Source organism: Chamaea fasciata, unplaced genomic scaffold (assembly GCF_029207755.1).
Source record: "Chamaea fasciata isolate MVZ Bird 193981 ecotype frontalis unplaced genomic scaffold, bChaFas1.0.hap1 SCAF_1, whole genome shotgun sequence".
Classification (NCBI taxonomy): domain Eukaryota; kingdom Metazoa; phylum Chordata; class Aves; order Passeriformes; family Sylviidae; genus Chamaea; species Chamaea fasciata.
This window is the reverse complement of record NW_027094086.1, coordinates 20,475,218-20,496,271: the sequence shown is the minus strand read 5'-3', so window position 1 is coordinate 20,496,271 and position 21,054 is coordinate 20,475,218. Positions and strand designations below refer to the sequence as shown.

Sequence of the window (21,054 nt, the reverse complement as noted above, 5' to 3'; positions counted from 1 at the left end):
GAATCTGGTTTTTTGGACGGTGGTAATGAGTTGAGAATGAGAACAGAAAAGAACAGGAAGGGCAGGTACCTGGAGAGACATGAACAGGAAGGTCAGAATTAAAAAAAGAATGCTCCTTAAAAATATATTTTTTTAAATAATCATACCACATGATAATATGATCATTTGTTGGTTGATTATAGACTACTGTTGACTGCATTACACTGGAGTGGGTAGAGAACTCTGTGCTGTGAGTATGTTTTCATCAATATGCCACCTGGGTAATGTAAATAAAAATAACAACTGCAACATGAGACAATTCTGTGCAGGCTGACAGCAACATGAACAAATAATGTTTGTTTGTAATTGCAGAAAAATGTGAGGAATGATAGGTGGAACTGATTGTGAGAAAGGAAGGTAGAAGCTTAGAAAGGTCAAGTTGAACCGTGCTTTCATTGTCATCAAGACAGGATGTCTTTGGCCCTGAATCTGCTCTCTCTTTTCAAAACAAATAGCTAGATAACATATGGGAATTACAACTCCTGTCCCTGTATTTGTTTGCTTACAGTTATCCATGTAATGGATAGTGGGATTTAGTGGAAACAGGGCAAATACCAAGGAGAAAAGAAAGCTCTTGAAATTCTGCAGTAATGCTGGGAGCCAGTATTTGTAATTTGTGGATGAAAAATCACAGGTGCATTGAAATGAAGCAGGTACTGTAAATCCAGAGAGTTCAAAAGTAAATATCTATTGGAAAGAAGCTCAGCTGAATGAGGCAATGCACAGAAAATTGTAGTGATGCCTTGCAACCAAAACTAGTCCAAATAGTGCTTGAGCTTATGGTTGAGGCATGGTATGAAATATTCTTGAGCCAAATGTGTAACCTGACAGGAGGAGTGACCACTTTCATTTGGTCTGGTTCTTTGTAATCATTCTTAGAATTGATTGAGTGATTTCTCTCGTTCTTCACTTCCCTGGGATAAACAGTATTTTCCAAAGGCTTCTGTACAGTTAATTCTTCCATTCAACATTCATAGATTGATAAAGAATGCACTATCTTTGGTAATCTGATGACACATAGTTCTACATTTCCTCTTCTTTTTGACTTCGATGCCAGATTTATCTAGTGCCTGGAAAAAACAAGGAATTCAGTGAGAGCCAGCTGGCTGCAATCCAGTCTGAAGGGTGAAGGTGATGTGAACTGGAATAGCAGAATGCTTTCAGGACTGAATGAAAAATCATAGAGTTTATTTTACAAGGATATCTGCTTAAATATAATATGCTCAAGTGTCCTACACAATGGTTTATGGTTTTTAACAAAGGGTCTATTATACACAATTTCACATTAAGAAATGGAACAGTCTCCTTTAGCTAAGGATGCCAGTGACATTTGTTAGAAAAAATTAAAATTCAATGAATATATATGCCTGATAATAGGTAGAGATTATTAAGACCTGCTTTGCCGCAGCAAACCTCTCATGTCCTTCTGACAATCTGTTCCTCCCGAATTTGTTTCCACAAAGGAATGGTGTTTTCACCAATATTGCAGGCAGAACTCTTTAGTTTGTGGAGCTGGATCCTAGAATTTATTATCTGTGGAAATACAGCTAATGAGGACCACAATAGATTCTGGAAGATGACTTTCTTCCCCATGTCTTTGCACCTGGCTATAAATTGATGTCATGACAGATTACATATCACCAGCTCCAAGACTGTATGATCTGGGATGAGGTTTCAAACGACTCAAATCAAACCTTTTAAAATCACTTTATTATTGCTACATACGCTTTGATGTTATCCAGCACTGATGTTATGTCTCATAAAGTGAAATATAACATGCTTGCTGAGAGAACAGCGAGCAGAACTCCACTGTCTCTTACAGAGTAAAAACATACAGATTTGGATTGAATTGTTTCTTTGGCATTCTTGGATATGTTATTTCCCATTTATTTGGTTTGAATGGAGTTTTGGGTACAGCAGGGTACTTTTTCCAGAAATTATTTCTTGCCACAAAAGGACTGCTCAAGTGGGGGATTTAGAGGTAGCAAAAGAGTTTTGAGAGGTTCTTTTCACCACTACCTGGTGCTCATGTGGGAAGAGGACTTTCTTCTCCAAGCTCCTCTCATGGGTGTCACATTCCTCTTCTCGGTTAGAGGAATCTGTCCAGACAGAGGCTGGGGTAGATTTCACACTTTGCGTGGGGTGAAGGACACTCCAGCAGGACCTTATGTGGACGACCGTGGAGCAGCAGGTCTGTTGGGCTGGATTCGCTCGGCTGAACAGCGATGCCGTTCCCAGCTCGGGGAAACCGGAGGCCAGCCCCGCTCACACCCCGCGGCTCCCTTGATGTTGCTCTGCGGTTCTCTGTCCGAACTGCGGACCGTGCCGATGGGCCTACGAGGGGACGGGGATAAGGGTGCTCTGCCGTCCTCCCGGGCGGCTTCCCCCTTGCCTTTCCCGCTGCCTCCATCTCCTCCTCCCGGGGCCGGCGTTCTCCCGCGCCAGATCCTCCTCCCTAGGGCCGCGCTCGGGGACCGGCCCCGCCGAGCGGGTGCCCCTCTCCAGCCGCCCTGCGGGCGGCAGGAGCAGCGGGAACGGCGGGAGCGGCGGCAGATGCGGGAGCGGCGCCGCGCAGCATCTCCCCGCCCTCCCCCTTGCCCCCCCGCGGCCGCCGGGCTCGGTCCTCCCAGCGCGTCGCCGGCGCCTTGGCTCCTCCTTGTCCTTCCTCGCGTGATTTTTATCGCGTCCATTTTTTGTGCGGGGATAAATAAATAAATAAGGGCAGCTGCCGCCCGCCGCCCCCCGCCGCCAGCCCGCGCGGCGCCGCTAGGGGCGGCAGCCGGGCCCCGCATCGCCCCGCGCCGCTCGGCTCAGGAGAGGGAGGCAGCGGGGCGATGCGGAGCCCCCTCCCGTGACTCCGGCTCTCCGCCATGCCATGGGTTAGGCGGACTCCATCCCGCAGCCGAGAAGGCACCAGCCAGGCGAGGCGGCGGCAGGAAGCGGCGCGGTCAGGCAGAGGAGCGGCGGGAGGCGGCGGCGGCGGGAGGCGAGCGCGGCGCCCCGCGGCCCCTTCCATGGACGGCGGCGAGGAATTATGAGCCGCGGCCGGCGGCCGGGACTGGCGCTCGCCCGCTGGGGCTTCCCCCGCTGCGCGCCCCGGGGCGCCGGGGCTCCACTCTCGTACGGCACTCCCCTAGACCCCCCCGGCAGCCGCTGCCCCCGTCTCCTGACCCCCCGACGCTCGCTCCGTCCCCCCTCTCCCCGCCGCGCGCTCGGGGTTGGGATAATCTCGCTCGCACCCAAACCACAGCGCTCCCGCGGCTAATCCTGCCCTCTCCCCTCTCCCTCCCCACCCCGCCCCCGGCCCTTCCTCTCCCGGCGCTGCCCTCTCCCCTCCCCGCTCCCCCTGCTCGCCCCCCGGGGCCCCTCCGTCCCCGTCCTCCCGCTGCCGCCGGCGGCCCGGCGGGTGGGTGCGAGGTCGGGGCTGCCGGGCACCCCGCCCCTCCCCGGCGGGGCCGTCATTAGGCTGCCGGTTGATTACAGGGTATTGATTTGTATGTGCTTCTCCCGGCGCCGGCCGCTCCCGCTGGTGCTGCTGGAGTTCGGGCAGCGCTTCTCGTAGCGGCGGCGGCAGCTCCCACCAAACATGTCGGCTCCCGCCGGGCCCCGGAGCGGCCCCGCCGCTCCTCAGCCTCCTCCGGCCCCGCAGCCCGAGATGCCGGACCTCAGCCACCTCACGGAGGAAGAGCGGAAGATCATCCTGGCCGTCATGGACCGCCAGAAGAAGGAAGAGGAGAAGGAGCAATCCGTGCTCAAGTAAGGGCGGGCGCATCCCTTTCCCGTCCTCCCGGGCCCGCGGCCGCGGAAGTCTCTCCTCCGGCCCCGGGCGCGGCACGGCCAGGGCGGGAGAGAGGAGTCGGGCGGCCGGGGGCGGGCAGGGGTGCTCGGCGCCGGGCGAGTGTGGGTCACGACGGGAGGGACCTGCGGGTGCAGCCAGGGACGGGGCAAAGCTCGGCGCCTGCCTTGGTCGCGCTCCGAGGGGCGGCTCCGGCTTCGCACGCCCCGGCGCCGGCGGGAACCAGGCGCCCAACATGGCCGCACAGGTGCCGTCCTCACCCGGCGTGTTCCATCGGGAGGACGGGGGTGGGTCGGGGCGGCGGTCGGCGCCGCCGGAGGGGGCGGACCGGCAGCATCGGGCCCAGTGCCGGGGGCGCGGCGGGCTCCGCGCTGGCGGCGGCGGCCCTGCCGGGCGGAGCGGCACCGCCGGGGCCTGGGCTCCGGCCGCCTGGCTGGGTGGGTTTGCCACAGCCGCCATCTTCCCCCGACAACGTGTCTGCCGCCCGCCCCCGCCCCGCTGCTCTTTCCAAGCGTGAGCCCCGGCGCCGGGGAAAGCGGGACGCCCTCCGCCTGCCCTGCGCGGGCGTGGGGGCGGCTCCGGCTCCGGTACCGGCTCCGGGAGCTGTTCGGAGCGACCCGGCTGAGCACAGGGAGCTAGCTGTCCACAGCCACCCTGCCCTGCTCAGTGCAGGGAGCTGTTCACAGCCACCCGGCTCAGCACCGGGAGCTGTCCACAGCCACCCGGCTCAGCACCGGGAGCTGTCCTCAGCCACCCGGCTCAGCACCGGGAGCTGTCCACAGACCCGCGGCCCCGCTCAGCACCGGGAGCTGTCCAAAGCCACCCGGCCCAGCTCAGCTCCGGGAGCTGTCCACAGCCACCCGGCTCAGCTCCGGGAGCTGTCCACAGCCACCCGGCTCAGCTCCGGGAGCTGTCCAAAGCCACCCGGCCCAGCTCAGCTCCGGGGACTGTCCACAGCCACCCGGCTCAGCACCAGGAGCTGTCCAAAGCCACCCGGCCCAGCTCAGCTCCGGGGACTGTCCACAGCCACCAGGCTCAGCTCCGGGAGCTGTCCAAAGCCACCCGGCCCAGCTCAGCTCCGGGAGCTGTCCGCGGCAGTGCCCGGGCAGGAGCGCGGGGCCCGGGGAAGCACGGGTTTTCTCCGTGCTCCGTGCCCCATTCCCGGCGGGACACCGGTCTCCTTGCGGGCGCGGGGATCCTGCTGCCTGCACGGAGTGGGTCACGCCCTTCCCCAGTCGGGCTGGCAGACACTGAGTAAAGTCGAGAAAACTGTTCTCCCTTCATGATGGAGTAACCATGCTGACTTCTAATGGCTTAAAAACAAGCAAAGCTACTGCTATCGTGGACATGGCTTTGATGAGTGTGCTGAAGCTGAAGCTCTAAGCTTTTTTTTTTTTTTTTTTTTTGGTACCAAAATTAGCGTTGTGTCTTGGACATGTTAATTGCAGCTGGACTTTCGCACTCAGCACCTGGAAACTGTCTTCTGGGCTTTAGTTGCTGACTTTGGAAATCTGTTTCCAGGATTCATTGCATTATTATTAGCATCATACCAAAACCTTCAAATATCGTTTGTGTGACCGCTCCTAAGTATTGAGGAGATCTTCTAAAAACATTTCAAACTCTGTTTAAAAAGGGTTTTTGTTGGATGAACATTCTGAAGCACATCACCGTAATGTGAGCACTGGAAATAAAGTACCATACCTTTTTTTGTCACCACATCTTAATCTCTTGCTCTACAATTTGTTTGCTATTGGGATACTTTTATTTTGAAACAATTTAGACTCCTTTATTTTATTAAATTGCGTGATAAACCAAAATAAATGCAAATTTTTGTATAATTTTCTGCATTCTTAAAAATCATTAACAAAAATGGAAGTTCAAGTTGAAAGCTGCAGGAATTCAAGGAATTAAGGTTGCATTTTTAGTATATAATAATAGCATTAAAATCTTAAAGAAGGCACCTGCCAACTTTTTCTGTGGACAGTAATATTTATGATCAAATGTAAAGTATAATATCAGTACAATAGCTTGAATGGTTAAGCTTGCAAATGAAGAATAAACTGTTCTCATAAGTAATGTAAGTAATAATATAAATAAGTAATGGTAAGGTAAAACTAACTTAAAAATGAAACAATTGTTTTCATTTGTAATATTCAGACTCTTGGAAGCAGACAATAGGCAAAAAAAAGGTCTTTATCAAATCTAAAGATAAATTTTATGTGGGGTTTAGTTTCTCATTATGTCTCACTAAGAGTGTCCTCTTGAGTTCTGTGTAAGCCACGAGGGAGATAGTATGGTGTAAAGTTTATACATAAGGGATGGCCTAAAGCAACGCTTTTAGGAAAATGCTGTTGTCAATGGAATTTGAATAGGTGGCCCACAATATTTTAGAGGGTAGTGAGAAGTGAGCTGGTGTCAGATGAATAACTCATCAGTTTAGTTTTTCTTAAAATGAAGTGTCTCCTTGAACCATGAGGTACAGGTTTATTCTAAAAATAGCTGCAGATTTATCAAGCACAACTGTCCACCAAAGTCATACCAGCATCTTTATGTAGATATTACTGAGTTTAATTCTCTTGAGAGATATTTTCCTTCTCTCAAAAGAAGAGAAAGAATAAAAAAGAAACCCCCCATGTTTATATGAATGAACTACTGTTATTGCATAGAGATAAATATAGAGCTAAATCCTGCAGTCTTTGTTCAAGTGTAATTCTCCTCGAAGGCAAGCTTCTTTTGAAGTGGAAGGTATTTTTGCCTCAGCAATAAAATTGTGTCATTTCATTTCATGGAGAAATACAGCAGGATAAAAAAAGATCCTGAAAACAAGAGTTGACATTTAGAGATATTAACACACGAACTGTTCAAATGGTGAAGAAAGCAGCAAGCATGTATTCCCTCTATTTTTTTTTTTAATAATTTATGGTGATTGAGTGTCAGTATGAATGACTAGTCCCTGGACTCTACTTCCTTCTCCATTCTATTTCTATCCCGTGTTTTTCAAATTCTTATGCTGTGCCCATCACTGTGGTATTTGAGCATTTTCCAAAAGAGCATTAACTAGTGTGACTCACATCTGTAATGTGGACTATTTATTCTTTTCCTTTCACTCCCTAGGGTAAATATGTGTGGATTTAAAATAGATACATAACTTCTCCTTATGCTTGTTTTACTCTTTTTGGGGAAAGGAAATACAGATGGTATTGAGTTGTAATCTGTAGCAAATAATAGTGATCGGGTCAGCATGAATTCTTGCCAGGATTTGATGGAACATGATGGCATGGAAAGCAGAAGGTTTCCAGATTTGCTCTCTCCTTTGGCCTGGTTTGATCTGTGAAATACGCTGAGCTACACTTGTGCACTGTGTTCCTGAGGTGGAGCTTCTGCTTTAAAAAGGATGGGTGGCAAACTCTGCCTCTTTGACTGTCTCTCTTCTGGATTTTTTGGGGCCCTTGGAGTGCATTTTGAATGTTATGTGCTAAGAAGGTGTCTTTTTGACAAGGTTATTGAATATATATTTTGCATAATATTTTATATGCGTAATGCGTGACAGAGGGAATTTATGTCTGTACTCTGGGTGTAAGCCTTTGCTGTTTAAAGAATATTTACATATTTTCAACTTTTTTCTTTGTGGATATTTTACTGACCTGGATAGAGGATTTTTGATGATGACTTTTTCTTTAAATTATGCACATACTTCCTCTTATAAAATGTGGTTTTGTGTGTAAGCTTTTTAGACAGCACATCTCATCCATACAGACTGATTTATGGGATCAGTCTTGTGCTTTCTTACTTTGAATTTGTACTTTATTTCTGTATCAAAGAACTGTATTGAAAGAATGCACATAGGAAAAAAATTATAGGAGATGTTAGGATGCTGCCATTTTTCATTAAGACTTCTGTTTCAGTCTGTGTGATGTGCCTTGACACTGTCCTACTTGAAATATCACAAGTTTCCAGCTCCTTTGCTGAGCATTTCTAAAGATAAAATGCTCTCCTCATAAAGTCAGACTCATAACTCTGAAAAGACATGTATTTCAACTTTTCATGGGTATGGAGAATTTGGCCCAGTAGCAGACAAGTTTTCCCAAGAGAAATTCTGTTATGAAATCATCCAACTTTTCATATATTTGCAAAGCATCACAGGTTTACCATGAAGTCGTTATAAAATATTTCTTTTAAAAGTTTGAGGCTTTGTCATCTGATTTATCTAAGGGGACAAGAAAGGTGGTAACATAGTGGGCTAGCTTAGAGGATGGTGGCTCTCCGTGAAGTCCAGAGTGAGCTTTAGGAAGGTACAACTGGCTGCAGGCTCAGTTACTGTGGTAGTGATTGCACAGACATTGTAAAAATGGGGAGCTACACTGAACGAAAGAAAATCTCTGACAAGCAAAACTCAAGGAAGCTGGGCTCTGTGTGCTCTGTATGACACTGTGAGTGAGGTGTAGGGCATGATGCTCACCTGGGGAAGAGGAAGCAGTAGATTGATGGCCATGACTCACAGAAGTGTAAATATCAGACTCACAAAGCTATTGTACTATTTTATAAATAATTTTACTACTTCATAAATAATAAGCTGTGATTTACACTGTCTTAAAAGCATTGTGTGTTTTGGATTTGGATTTCAGGGCTCGAGAGGAGGAAGAGATATATGAGGTGATTATTGATTTTGCTTTTGGAAAATGGAGATATGTATAGGAATTCCTAAAGTTTAAAGACTAAGGCAAAAAGATTTGCCTTTGACTAAATAGTAAACTAGGACTCCAGGCAATGTTATTTAAGTTATGCTTCCATAATTTTGCACTGCATTTTATCTGAATTCAGTGTGCTGATTGGAACAGTTCATTGCTACACCACTCATAATTTTGCTCTTGTTTCTATCCATTATAAAATAAAATATGGTCCAAGCGACTCTAATAACTTTGTGCAGTATAAAATAAGTTATAGTGGATGTTACACAAATATATGTATGTAGTTGAGGAGGATACTTGCCCTCTTTCCTGCCCTGTCATGTCTTCTTCCCTTCCTACCACCTCATTCTGCTCCCTCATAATATTCTTTATCATCTCCCCTTTCTTTTGTTTTAATAATTTGTTCTGCTTTTTGGGCCTCTCTCAAAATTTTCATTATTCCTTGCTTCTTCCATGCTTAGACATTTTATACAGTAGATAATGTGTGTCAGGTTGTTACGGCTTGTACCGTTTGCTCTTCAAGAGGACTCAGTATTTGCAATTGTTCTCTAAAGAATCTAAGACATTTTTAGACACTGTCTACAAATGATTAAAGTAGTACTTCCTCTTAGTGACTAAGCAGAATGTATTTGGAGGTAATACCGAGCGGCTGTTGCACTAATTATTTGGCTTGATAATGTTTATGTTGAGTAAAGTTTTAGAAGACTGCAGTAGTGCTGACGTTCCCACATTCAGGAAGTACAAGTTGGATCAGTTGGGTGTAGAAAGGGGCCGAGAAATAGTAAAACGCATACAGGATTTAGTTAACAAAGAACCCCCAAAATAGACATTCAACACCAGATAGTACATGCTTTCTGTAATCTTGTCAAATAAATATCTTTCTGCACTTCTTCGGAAAAAAAGAGAAAAAAACCGTTTACTTTTACATCTTAAAGAGAGGAGTGGAGATCATGATTTTAAGGTGCTGAGACTGTATCCTAGAAAGCAGTGACTGGGTGAAATGCAGTGGTCTCTGGAGGTGAGGTTAGGGGGCTGAATCCTCCATTCTGGGTTTTGTCTGCATGCATCTCTGAGCTGAATAACATCTAAATAACACAATGTCAAATAATTGATTTTTCCATTGAACCAATGGCTAATTAGTGTATATATTGTGTCACAGTAGTGATAAGTTACTGAAGAACTGGTGTAGAATGTGTTTTTACCCTGCCAGTGGAATTTTAAAATACTTGCCACATATTCAAAGTTCCATAATAGGGAGAAAAAAGTAAAAGAAAAGTTTGAACTTGGAATTTTAATCCAGTGGAATGGGATTTTCTTCAGCTTAATGCCACCTCTCATGCTTTTGCTTTAGTGACTTTTTTCAAGTTTTGTTATCATATTTACAGTCAGTCAGAATGCTAGGGCATTTTCTGAGACCATTAGACAAACCTTTTCCGAGAAGGATTATTTTGGTGTGATCTTTAATTTTCCCCCAACATCTTCACTGATGATACATTTCGACAGAAACTTGGGGAGGTAAAACCCCAAGAACACACAAAGTGATGAGCAATGATCTCATCTATACCTGTTTTACTGCAACAGACATTGCACATTAACAATGAACTTTGAAGTGGGAATTATTTTTTAAGTTTAGATCACATGAGCTGTTTTAATAATGTCTTACTATATCAAGGTTATTAGCTACAATTTACCTTAGACAACCTAATCTCCCTAAGAGTGGGCAAGTCTTTTAATTTAAACTCATAAGCAGGAAGAATCTCTGGAAATACTAATTGTCTAAAAATGACATTCAAAATCAGTCATTGTTCAGATAAAGTTATTCGCATTATATATCTGAAGTTCATGTTGACCAATATTGTTTTCAATGCTTACTGAATTTTTGCAGGACTACATGGTGTAACAGAAGGAACTGTTACATTCTTGAAGTAACTCTGTTGAGGGTATGTTGTAGTATATTAATAAAAACAGTTTACACCAAATCTAGTAGTGCATTTGTAAACTCAGTAAACTCCAACAGCTTCATCTCAGGTGTTATACTTCTGGTGATACAGTAACACTGCAAAATCAGTGCTGTGCTGAACCGTTGCTTCTGCACGATATCATGTGGTGACTGTCCTCATGTAGTTTCTCAAAGCTATGATCTTGAAGCTGCAAAGAGGACAGTAAAGACTGAAACTGTAAGAGTTAATGTAACAGTGAGAGATTGGATAGGGGAATAGCAGTGCACATAAGAAGTAAATACATGTAATTTTTGGAGTGTTCAAAGCAATTTCTGTTGTCTTCTGTCATTGAAGGCGGAAGGCAGTGTTTTTATAGTCTTGAATTTAAGTATCAACTGTCATCGCATTATATGCTTGCAGAGTGATCTCAGTTGCATTTTGATAGAGAAATCAAACTCATGCATTTTGATAGGGGAAAATAATAGCAAAATAGTTGACTTTATGCACCTGTATCTTTAGGAGTTTCTAAGTTTTGATGTGAGGCCATAAAGAATATCTTTGATTTAAACTCTAAACTTTTATTCAAAATATTGTGACATCCATCCTGTTTGTTCTAGCAGGAGTTAGCAAGGGTTGAAGTTGTGTTTCAAACAAGTCTGAGTGCTTCTATTTAGAAAATTCATAAGAAAATCTTTAAACTTTAAATAACACATAAAGCATATTATTTTCTTTGTTTACTGTCTCTGTGGGGTTGGTTCTTCCTTCTTAAATCTCATATGAGGTTGCTTAAATACTTCCTGATGACCTATTCTTTGACATTAATATTTTTAAGGTGAATCGTTTCCTATAGCAAATATAATATTGTATTTGTACGCAGGATATTTAACAGGTCATAACATTGCTAGATATTTGATATAACCTGGCATTTTGGTTCTGTGTATTTTTGAGGGCAGATTTCCTTTAGAATGTGTACCTTAAGCATATGAGCGACACAAAATGTTTTCACCTTTAAATAAAATTGTGAGTTTGGAGCAGTTAACCTATTTTGGAAAATGGTTTAGAACCATCTTTCGAATAACTTTTCAGAAATGTGTACTCTAGTGTGTTAGCAAGAAATCTTTTTCTGTATAGTGTTTATCTAACTCTTGGTGCATTTATACATTTTTCTGATTACAGAAAGGAGGAGTGAGGAGAAACAATTTTAAAGCTGTTTAAAGCCCAGAGAGCACATAGAATAATAGAAAACATTGCTGGTTGTGACCTCAACAGGTCTTTGAATTCATCCTTTGCCTCAAGGCATGACCAGCTCTTAAGATATCAGTTTCTGATACTTTTTTTGTCTAAACTAGTGATTTGCAATTGTGAGACCCACCCCCAGCCAGTGAAATAAATAGCCTTCCTGGCCGAGGCAAGGGCACACAGCAGACAATGCACTGAATTCTAGCTAATGATCTCTGCAAGGGCTGTGTTGCCTAAGTAGCAGAAAGTGAAGAGTGGGCCAAGCAGATCTTAGGGTAAAGCTCTTGTATACAGTATGAAAACTTTAAATTTTTTCAAATGATATATTACCACTGAAAGGTATGAGAACAATGACTCCACTACTGATTCAACCAGGGATGGAGATGTCTTGAATTCCCTAGATAATTTATCTCAGTTACTCGAAGTCCTCATCCTTACCACTAGAATCTTCCATTTACTGCTAAATCTAAATCTCTTTCCTGCCATTTGCTACTTACTCTGTCCATAATGGAAATGCAATGCAGTCTGTTATTTTTCTGTTTTTTATGTATTTCACAAATGTGATCATATCTCCTCCTGTATATTCTCATCACTCCTTTATGTGGATTCATCAGGTCATGTTTTCTAGACTTCTGACCATTTTTGCTGCTGGTATTTATATATACTTTTTGACTGAGTTTTTTTGAAATAAAGTGTCCAAACCCAGACTCATATTCCAAAAGTGTATGGGGAGAGCATGAGGATAAAACTATCTTGCAAAAAACTCTCTGCTTGTATAGACAGTGTCACGTGTTTGAGGTTTTTGTTGTGATAAAGCACTTATGGATTCATGGTCAGCTTGTCATCTACTATCCTTTCATGCTGCTTTTCTGCAGAACTCTTGTTGAATTAGTCATTGCTCATTTTGTATTTTGAATTTGAGTACAAATATGCAGTGTTTTTCTTTTGTGCCATTGAGTTGTATTCTGTCTGTATCAGGTGCCTCTTATGAATTTTGCATTCAAGTGCTAAATAAAATGCACAACAGCCCTTGGGGCAAGAATGAGGACTTTCCTCTAGAGAGAGAGAGTCCTAATCACAGAGATATTTTGACTTTCTCTTGCCTGTCCATACATTCGTGTTCCTGACCACACAAATGTATGCTTTCATTGTCAGGATGCAGAATAAACTTTTCCAGTTTCACCCATAACTTGTACATTTGGGAAGAGAGAGCTGTATTCAAATCTCTTCCTGATAAAGGGGGTCTTTCACCAACTTGGAAATACACAAATGCTATATTATTTTAAGAGAAACAGTTGCACTGCTGCCATATTTATTCAGTAGTTCAAGATGTTGGTTGACTTATAAAAAAACTGACAAAAATTTGAGGTCCCAAAAATACATAATTACTAGGAGTTTAATGACAATAAGAAGATGAGTAGTGTAAGTGATTGTCCTTACTCCTGATTGAAGAGGTCTACTCATACCATTTTACATTCCAAGGAGTTCTCATAGGGGAGAATCAACATTGGCATCAGTATGAATCCATCATGAGGTGTGAGTCCTCACAAAATCAGACTTCTTTAAGTTCAGCACTCATAAAACTTTTTGGTTTATGAAAATCATTGCCTCAGTTTTGGCATTTTTTCATTCCCACATTACATCATTGAGAGCCTGGATTATGCTATTTGAGCCCAGAAATTCTTTGGGATTCTTCTGACCAGATCTAGATACCTACAGAGGAAGACATCCATACCTGAAATCACTTAGGTTCAATTTGAAGCAAATGGAAATAAAGAGGTGCCTTTAGAATGTGATCCATCTCATCTTAAATTAGACATTTCAAAGGCCAGATGAATTGCAGAGCCTATTTCTGGCTGTGGACTTAGAAAGAAGATAGAGTGAATATGTCAGATGTAGAGATCTATTTCACAGACTTCTGGAACTAGGTAAGTTGAGTCTGCCCTGCAGAGTTCTGCCTTTGAGAGTAACTCTTCACTATTTGGTCTTATAAGAATGCTGTGGACACTTTCCCTGCTGATGCTGATGTTTATGATTCCCTAGAAGCTGTTTGTCAATCTGCGTATTTTGCTTATATTTCCATCAATTATTAATTAGCATATGCTCATTTATCCATGACTTTATTGTTTGAGATTCACTGCTGGGAACCTGAGTATGCTTCCCTTCTAGTCCATGGTTATTCTTAGGATTTGGTCTATTTTTTTATGCTGAATTCAGAAAGCCTTTGAAGAATGAGATCTAAAAGAAGACCTTGGAATATAAAATCTTTCCAGCATGCGGGATTAAGCATTCCCATCATCAAAAGAACATTGCAAAGAAAACCTTTCTATGCCATTCCCCAATAAGAATGACTAGCAGATATTTTAAGGTAGGATCTCATAGATGAAACTAGTCAGATTGCTAGATGGGAAGTCACAAACAGGATTTGTCTACTACTTGTAGGCTTAAAACAAATTAACACTAAGACCCAAATAAAGCTCTGTAAACTCAGTTTGACAGTTTCTTTCCTTAGCTTGCACACCATCTCTCTTTTGCTATGTTTATTTTAGTGGTATTAGTTTGGCTACTGTGTATTTATAAGTTGAAAGGTCACTTTTGATGGTAGTCTGTTAAAAACATACTGTTGTTCTGTTATGCATTCTAAATTCAGCATTTTCTCACTTTGAAAGTCTGGATAAACAGGTATCTATGGAACATGCTGAATGATATTGAAATCAAATATATTTTTGCTGAGTCAGGCCCTAAGGCAGTTTGGGAGCATGGGTTTTGATTCAGCATGCTTTCATTAATTTGGCTAGTCATTGCGATTATGATTAATTTCATTCTATGTAACCAACTGCTGCACAGTAAGTGACAGCTGAACCATGTATTGTCTAACAGATAGAAAAATAGCATCACTGTCACATTTAGAAGGCTGAGGATTATGCTTTTATCAAACACGTGTTTTTTGCTTAAGGTAAAATACTTCAGGAAAATCTTATTTTTTTTTCAAACTACTTGTAATGTTGCAGTAATGAAGTGATGAAATATCACAGTAAACACTATGAACTATTTAAATTAAGAAGTTAATTTTATTCTGTGGATAGAATGAAGCAGCTTGTTCTGGTTTTAATTAATGTATTAGCTTTTTTGGATTGGTAGTAACGTTATGCCTGTTGATATTTTGATGATAGTCTGGTTTACATATAAGTAGTAAGTCTGAAGAGCTAAGTTTAAGTGAATGGTAAATATTTCTGAAGTGCTGATATTACTTCCATGCTTATACATACTATATCAGAAGACATTTCAAGTGAAGCAGTAATTCTAATTTCTTTGTGGAACTTTGCCAAAGATTCCACCAGATTTTAAAGTTAAGCAAAATCCCAATATGATTGAAAGAAAACTGTATTTTTACCTAGTATCCCTATTTCTTTTAAGAAACTGTATCTTCCAAGTTTAAAAATATGTATCAAAAATCCAAATCTATTTTTTTCCTGCCCATTTTATGGTTAATCTGAAAAATTGCTGTACAGGATGCTGTGAAGGCACTGGGCCAAGAAAAGATGCTTTCAGGGTAGAGTACAGAGAAAGTTCTTGTTATTTGAAAGCCTTGAATTCTGTCTGCTTGATGTCTGAAAATGCAGGTGGCCAAAGATGAATGAAATGTAATGTGCTATAGCTGAGTACTAATGTACATTTACATATTTTAAGTTTATTTAGACATGGTTGGAAGATAAATGTTTCTAGCTACTTTGTAGAGTTTACATGAGCTTATCTTCTGCAGAATTTGCAGTGTTCTTGTCTAAAATTTGGTATGAGTTATATATTCCCAAGATTTCTATAACACAGATATTCTCATGTATAGAAGAAGGTTTTATTTAGAGAAAGTCAAAATAAACATTAATTACATTTTTAACTTTTAGTATGAATGGTCATATTTTTTCTGCGTAAAGAAGAGTGATAAAAATTATAGAATTAGTCCAGATAATTCTGTGTCCTAACTTAATGTCTCAGATATAAATAGCTCTTTCTTAATTAAGACTAGTTAGTTACAAGTAACAAGTTTGTTTATTAAAAGTAATATGGGTTAAAATAGTGCCTTTGTTTAGATTTATAATTTTGCCTAATAAAACTTTAATAATCAAAAAGCATTCACTGAATCTGGAGTTTCACTATGGAAACTAAGTCATAGTTCAATAGGTATTGATCATGTTGTCAGTATAATAAGTAAAAGCACTGATTTTTTTTCTTGTTATCATTGAAATAATTAATGATATACTCCTAATTTTATTTTTAGGTTAAATAAGAAAGAGCAATTTAGAGCTGGTAGCATGTTTTGCCACTCTTCATAGCCACAAGGTTTTTCTTTGATAAGGGCTTAGTAGTGTTTTATTATAGTAATCCACAAAAAATTTGTATTTCAAAGGGACTGCTGGTCCTAACATGAATAAGACTAAGCATGATGACCTATTTTAAAAAAGCCCTTGCCTGCCATTGGAACTGCTGGATTTTCAGTAAAGCTGCCCAAAAGCAAGATGTTGGTTTGTGTGAAAAGAGGCAAATAAATTTATTAAATGTCTTCTATCTTGGACATAAGGATATTTTATTCAGTATTTTTGAAGTTGCTGAATGGTATTATGATGTGGAAGGAAGTTTATACCAGAACTCTACTGTGCCTTTCTATTGCTTAGTATGTTTGGACATCATTAGTATCTTTTTAGGGGCTGTTTGAACATCTGCATAGTAGTTTCTGCAATTACATCTCTGAAATGTATTCTACCCTTAGTTTCAGTTTAATAAAGATTTTCTTCAGAACTTTTCTCAGTGTGTGAAACAAAGGAAGGAGTTATTTTTTTTTGCCCTTTAATTCATAATTAAGTTCATATTGCCATAATAAATGGAAACTTCCGTCAGAACTTATATGGAAGCATGTAACTCACTCGATTTGTAACTAAAAATGGTATCACTTCTTCTGTGGTGTGAAGGAAGTATTTGTACTGCATTTACGTGTCCAGGTGTTGGGGTGAAGCTGCAGGGGTGGCAGAAGACACCAAGACCTGCCCTCACGTCAGAAAAAACTGGTTTCCACTTGCTCCAGAATGGATCTGCCACTGGCCGTATTGTCCATCAGCGACACTGCTAGATAGTCACATTATCTCTGTGGATAATGTGTAAGAGAAGATAAAGAATCCTGTGCAACAGTGAGAGAGAGGGAATGAGAAAAATATGGGAGAAACAGCCCTGAAGATGCCAAGGTCAGTGAGGAAGGAGGGGCAGGAGGTGCCTGCAGGCAGCAGAGCAGAGATTTCCCTGCACCCCATGGTGGAGACCATGGTGAGGCAGCTGTGCCTCTGCAGCCTCTGGAGGCCCTCATGCCAGAACTGGTGTATGCACCTTGTATGAAGCTGGGACCTCATGGAGAGCCCACACTGGAGCAGGCTGCTGGCAGGTACTGCAACCCCTGGAGAGAGGAACCCACACTGAAGTAGGTTTTCAGGCTTGACTTCTGATTCTTCAGGGGCCCCATGCTGGAGCAGGATGTTTTTTGAAGGACTGCACCCTGTGGAAGGGATCTGGAGCAGTTCTTGAAGAACTGTAGGCTATGGGAAGGACCATTTTGGAGCAGTTTAGTAAGGACTGTGTCCCATGTGAAGGACCCCACCTTGGAGCAGGGTACAAGTATGAGCAGAAAGGAGTCACAGAGATGAAGAGCTCTTAACTGACCGCAATGTCCCTGCCCCCTCCACCTGCACTGCTCCAAGTGTGGAGGTAGAAGGTTCATAAGTGAAACTGAGCCTGGAAAGGAGGAAGAGGCGGGCGGGGAAAGTGTTTTTAGATTTTCTTTTTTCACTGTCCTACCCTGTTATTAAGTGGCAATAACGTGAATTAATCTTCCAAAATTGGAGTCTGGTAACTGGTGAGTGATCTCTCTGTCCTTATCTTGACCAATGAGCTTTTCCATCGTATTCTCTGCCATAACCTGCTGAGGAAGGAGAATGAAAGAATGGCTTGTTGGGTGTCTGGCTGCCAGCCAAGGTCAATTCACCACAATATTTATTTAGCAAATATATTTGCGAAGGCTTACTTGAACCTAGAAATGCTACTCGTCCTGGGTCCCTGTGGAATCAATACAGAAAGAAAAAGAGAGGCTTCTCCAGAAGGCAGATCTGAGAGGCTATATTCAGCTCCAGAGCCCCAGGCAGTTCCATGCTGTCAGTGCAGCACCCGCAGCTCCATTGCCAGCCCAGCTGCTCCTTCCTGCCTCCATGACACCATCATGGCCCTGGTGCAAGTGTCTGTTGAACTGTCTACTGAAACTGTTTCAGGGAGGATAAGGTAATGAAAAAGTATTTTCCCCCTTCATCACTTTGGCAGAGAATCTTTTTAAGCTACAGAAAGGAACTCATCTGATTTACTGTACAGTCGTTCAAAATGCTGAGCTAGCACAGCTGAGGGGCTGAGAGAAATTAGCTACAGTACTTTTGGAGTCTCTGAGAGCAATGGAATTATTCCACTGTTATTTCCACAGTCTGCAAAGACTGGTTATGTTGCATTCATTGGGAAAACCAGCAGTCAAACATGTACAAACTAACTTCTGATTTTGAAGTTGCTGTTTAAGGTCTATGAATCACTGCAACCAAAATTAGTGTTCAGAAAATTTTTTGTGAAGAAAACAAAGAAAAAGCTCATAAAATTTTTCTGCTGAATAACTGGAGTTGGAAAGCCATTACTGCTGTTACTTTAGATAGAACTAGGTTTTGTGTCTCCATATCAAACAGCAAGTTTTCTTCTTTAACACTTTGAAAGCTCTGATTTTCAGACATAAGTTGGTTCAGCTCATAGGATGAAGATAGAAAGGAGAGATGAAATACCTCAGATGACTCTGGTTAAGTGAATGAGTTCTGTAAAGCTGTGTTGTTGCATTTTCCAATGTGATCTGGTACATAAATAATGAAAGGTGTGTAGCAAAGTCTCTAGCTGTAATTGCTGCACACGTGCACTTGTATTTTCACAGGTGACTGGACAGTCTTTTTGTTGTGTAAAATAATGGGAGAGCTGCTTCACCCCTAGTATTTCAGATTTTGTATGGGAAAATCTGATTATTTAACTGTGTGATGGCTTTGGCTCTAAGTTTGCTTGCATTTTGCTTGAAATATAGGCTGCATCAATATTTTTAAAAGGAGGACACACAAATAGTTTTGTTTTAATTAATCTGAAATTACTGAAACATAATTTTAAATAGAGATCTTGTAGATGACAAAAATTATGATTGACTTTCAATATGCTAGGATCATGAATTCATTAACTACTGAGTGTTTTTAAGATTACATAGAGAAATACAGTGTGAACTTATCATTGCTATTGTCTGTGCCAACATATAAGAAAAAGATAGACCTTGCATCAAAGCATTTCATTTTTTTTTAATAATTGCAATAAAAGTAATTGATTCTCCTAAGTTGCAGGCTTGCACACTTGTGCATTTGATATGTAGCTTCATTGACTTAATTGAATTAAAAAAAATGACTGAGAAATGCAGCAATTAAAAATATTGTTATGCTAGTAGCAATTTTCTGAATGCCTACCTAGCATTCTTATTTTTAAGCAATGCTATTTTTAGAAGGACATTTCATTCTTTCAGAAGAGAAATGAATGTATCAGGACTAGGACTATTATGCAGGAATATTAAATATTCACATATTTTGTACTACTTGGTTGCTAATATTAGCCCAGTATTCATTAGGACCTATGTTCTACTATTGGTTAGAATTTTTCTTCTCTTGGATTGCTATAATTGTCATCTTTGATCTACATTGTATTGAAAAATAAAACAGCTGTCCCCTTTCTTATGTCTCCCCCCAGGAATGCTGGTAAAAATTGCTACAAAAGCATTATTTTAACATGTTAACATGTGTAATATCCCCAAATGACTGTGATGGTCCTCCTTTCATAATCAAAGCCCACTCTTCTGGAAAGATTTGCTGCCCCCAAATCTGAATAAATTATGCATTTAAAAAATGTCATATTCATTCAGAAGCCAGTATTTTTTTTACAACGTTGTTTTGAACATTTTCCTATCAGTGTCAGACAGACATTTCTGGAGGATATAGTGAGCTTTTACTTTTTCACAGGTTAATATTCAGACTGCTTCAGTGGCTGATTAAAAATTTCCAGTGCCTGATTGTACGGTGACTCCATTACTGGTTTGTAGTACCGCTGCCTAGAATGCCTGTGCTAGTGTAAAATGAAATGCCCAAAGGTCTTTTCTCCTAATGCTATATGTAAAGAAGGAGCACTTATTTTAGATGTTTCTCTCTCTAGAAAATGAGGATAGAACTTATATAGGGATATACCTGAGATGATAATGGAATTATTCTGAAAAAAAAAGATATTGTGAAAGACAGGTTCACGTTTAACAAAATTTTTTTCCACACAAGAAGTTATGTATTTCTTCCAATGCTCCAAATTAGTTTTAAATTAAGTAAATTCTACTTTAATATTTTTATTTTACTATCATTTAAGTTATACAAGATAGGATTTTCAAGATTTGTCATTTTATATAAATTTTCTATATAAAAGTGTTCTGGGAGATGACAATTTAAGTCTGTCAGTTCTTCATATTTTGATACAGACTAATCTGAAGTTGTTCACTTCCCCCAGCTCATTTTTATGGATGAAGCTTGTAAGAAAATATTTAGGTTAAATCCTCTCTCTGGAAAATAAAGCACTTCATGGCTTTCTTGTTTTGCTTTCTTGAAAATTTTGTTTCCATAATGAAATAATAGAGCCAAATTTTGGTTTAACTTGCATTCTTTTATTCTGTTATGAGTCTACTAATGTAATTAGAGCACTTCTGATTTAATCTTATTGTGAAAGAAAAGAAATTACCTCCATCATTTCTCATAATTTATGTCAAAACCTATAAGAGACATGTGGGAGTGAGAGACTGCAGACAACCTTGCTCCAGCTCTGTAGACTTTAAGCCATGAATTTGTACTTCCTGAACTGTCTTTACTGCCTGAGGAAGAGTGAAGAGAACAGCAGTCTGAAGGGAGTTGTTGTGCCCATCCTGGTGAAATCTTGAAACAAATGAAAACAGAGTCTGTCACATTGGAACTGCTTTCTTTGGTTTTTTAAGATTTTTTGGCCTTCTTGATAAAAGGGACATGTATTTTATTTTCATATTCTCTGTACAGCCTCCCAAATTTCCTGTTAACAGTAAATTAGCATTTACTGTTACTACTTCTTGAGCAGGAGGTGGATGTAGTGGAAGCATGGATTGTACATTGACTCCTAATATTTTGCTGATGTCTTTATTTTTCATACACAGTAAGGTGTTTTCTGGTAATTTCTGTAAAGATTGATACTATTTTCC

At 41.4% G+C, this 21,054-nt stretch overlaps 1 protein-coding gene across 21 annotated transcripts in view; it reads left to right on the top strand.

Moving 5' to 3' along the window:
- The first annotated feature begins 3,440 nt into the window (after window positions 1–3,440).
- The window catches only part of RIMS2 (regulating synaptic membrane exocytosis 2), a 452,662-nt gene continuing 435,048 nt past the window's right edge, over window positions 3,441–21,054 (top strand). For all 21 annotated transcript variants that reach the window (XM_066177495.1, XM_066177469.1, XM_066177464.1 and 18 more), the window contains exon 1: window positions 3,441–3,795. In XM_066177495.1, the coding sequence (XP_066033592.1) occupies window positions 3,626–3,795 (170 nt within the window). In that variant the 5' untranslated portion in view covers window positions 3,441–3,625. The remainder of the gene's footprint in view (window positions 3,796–21,054) is intronic.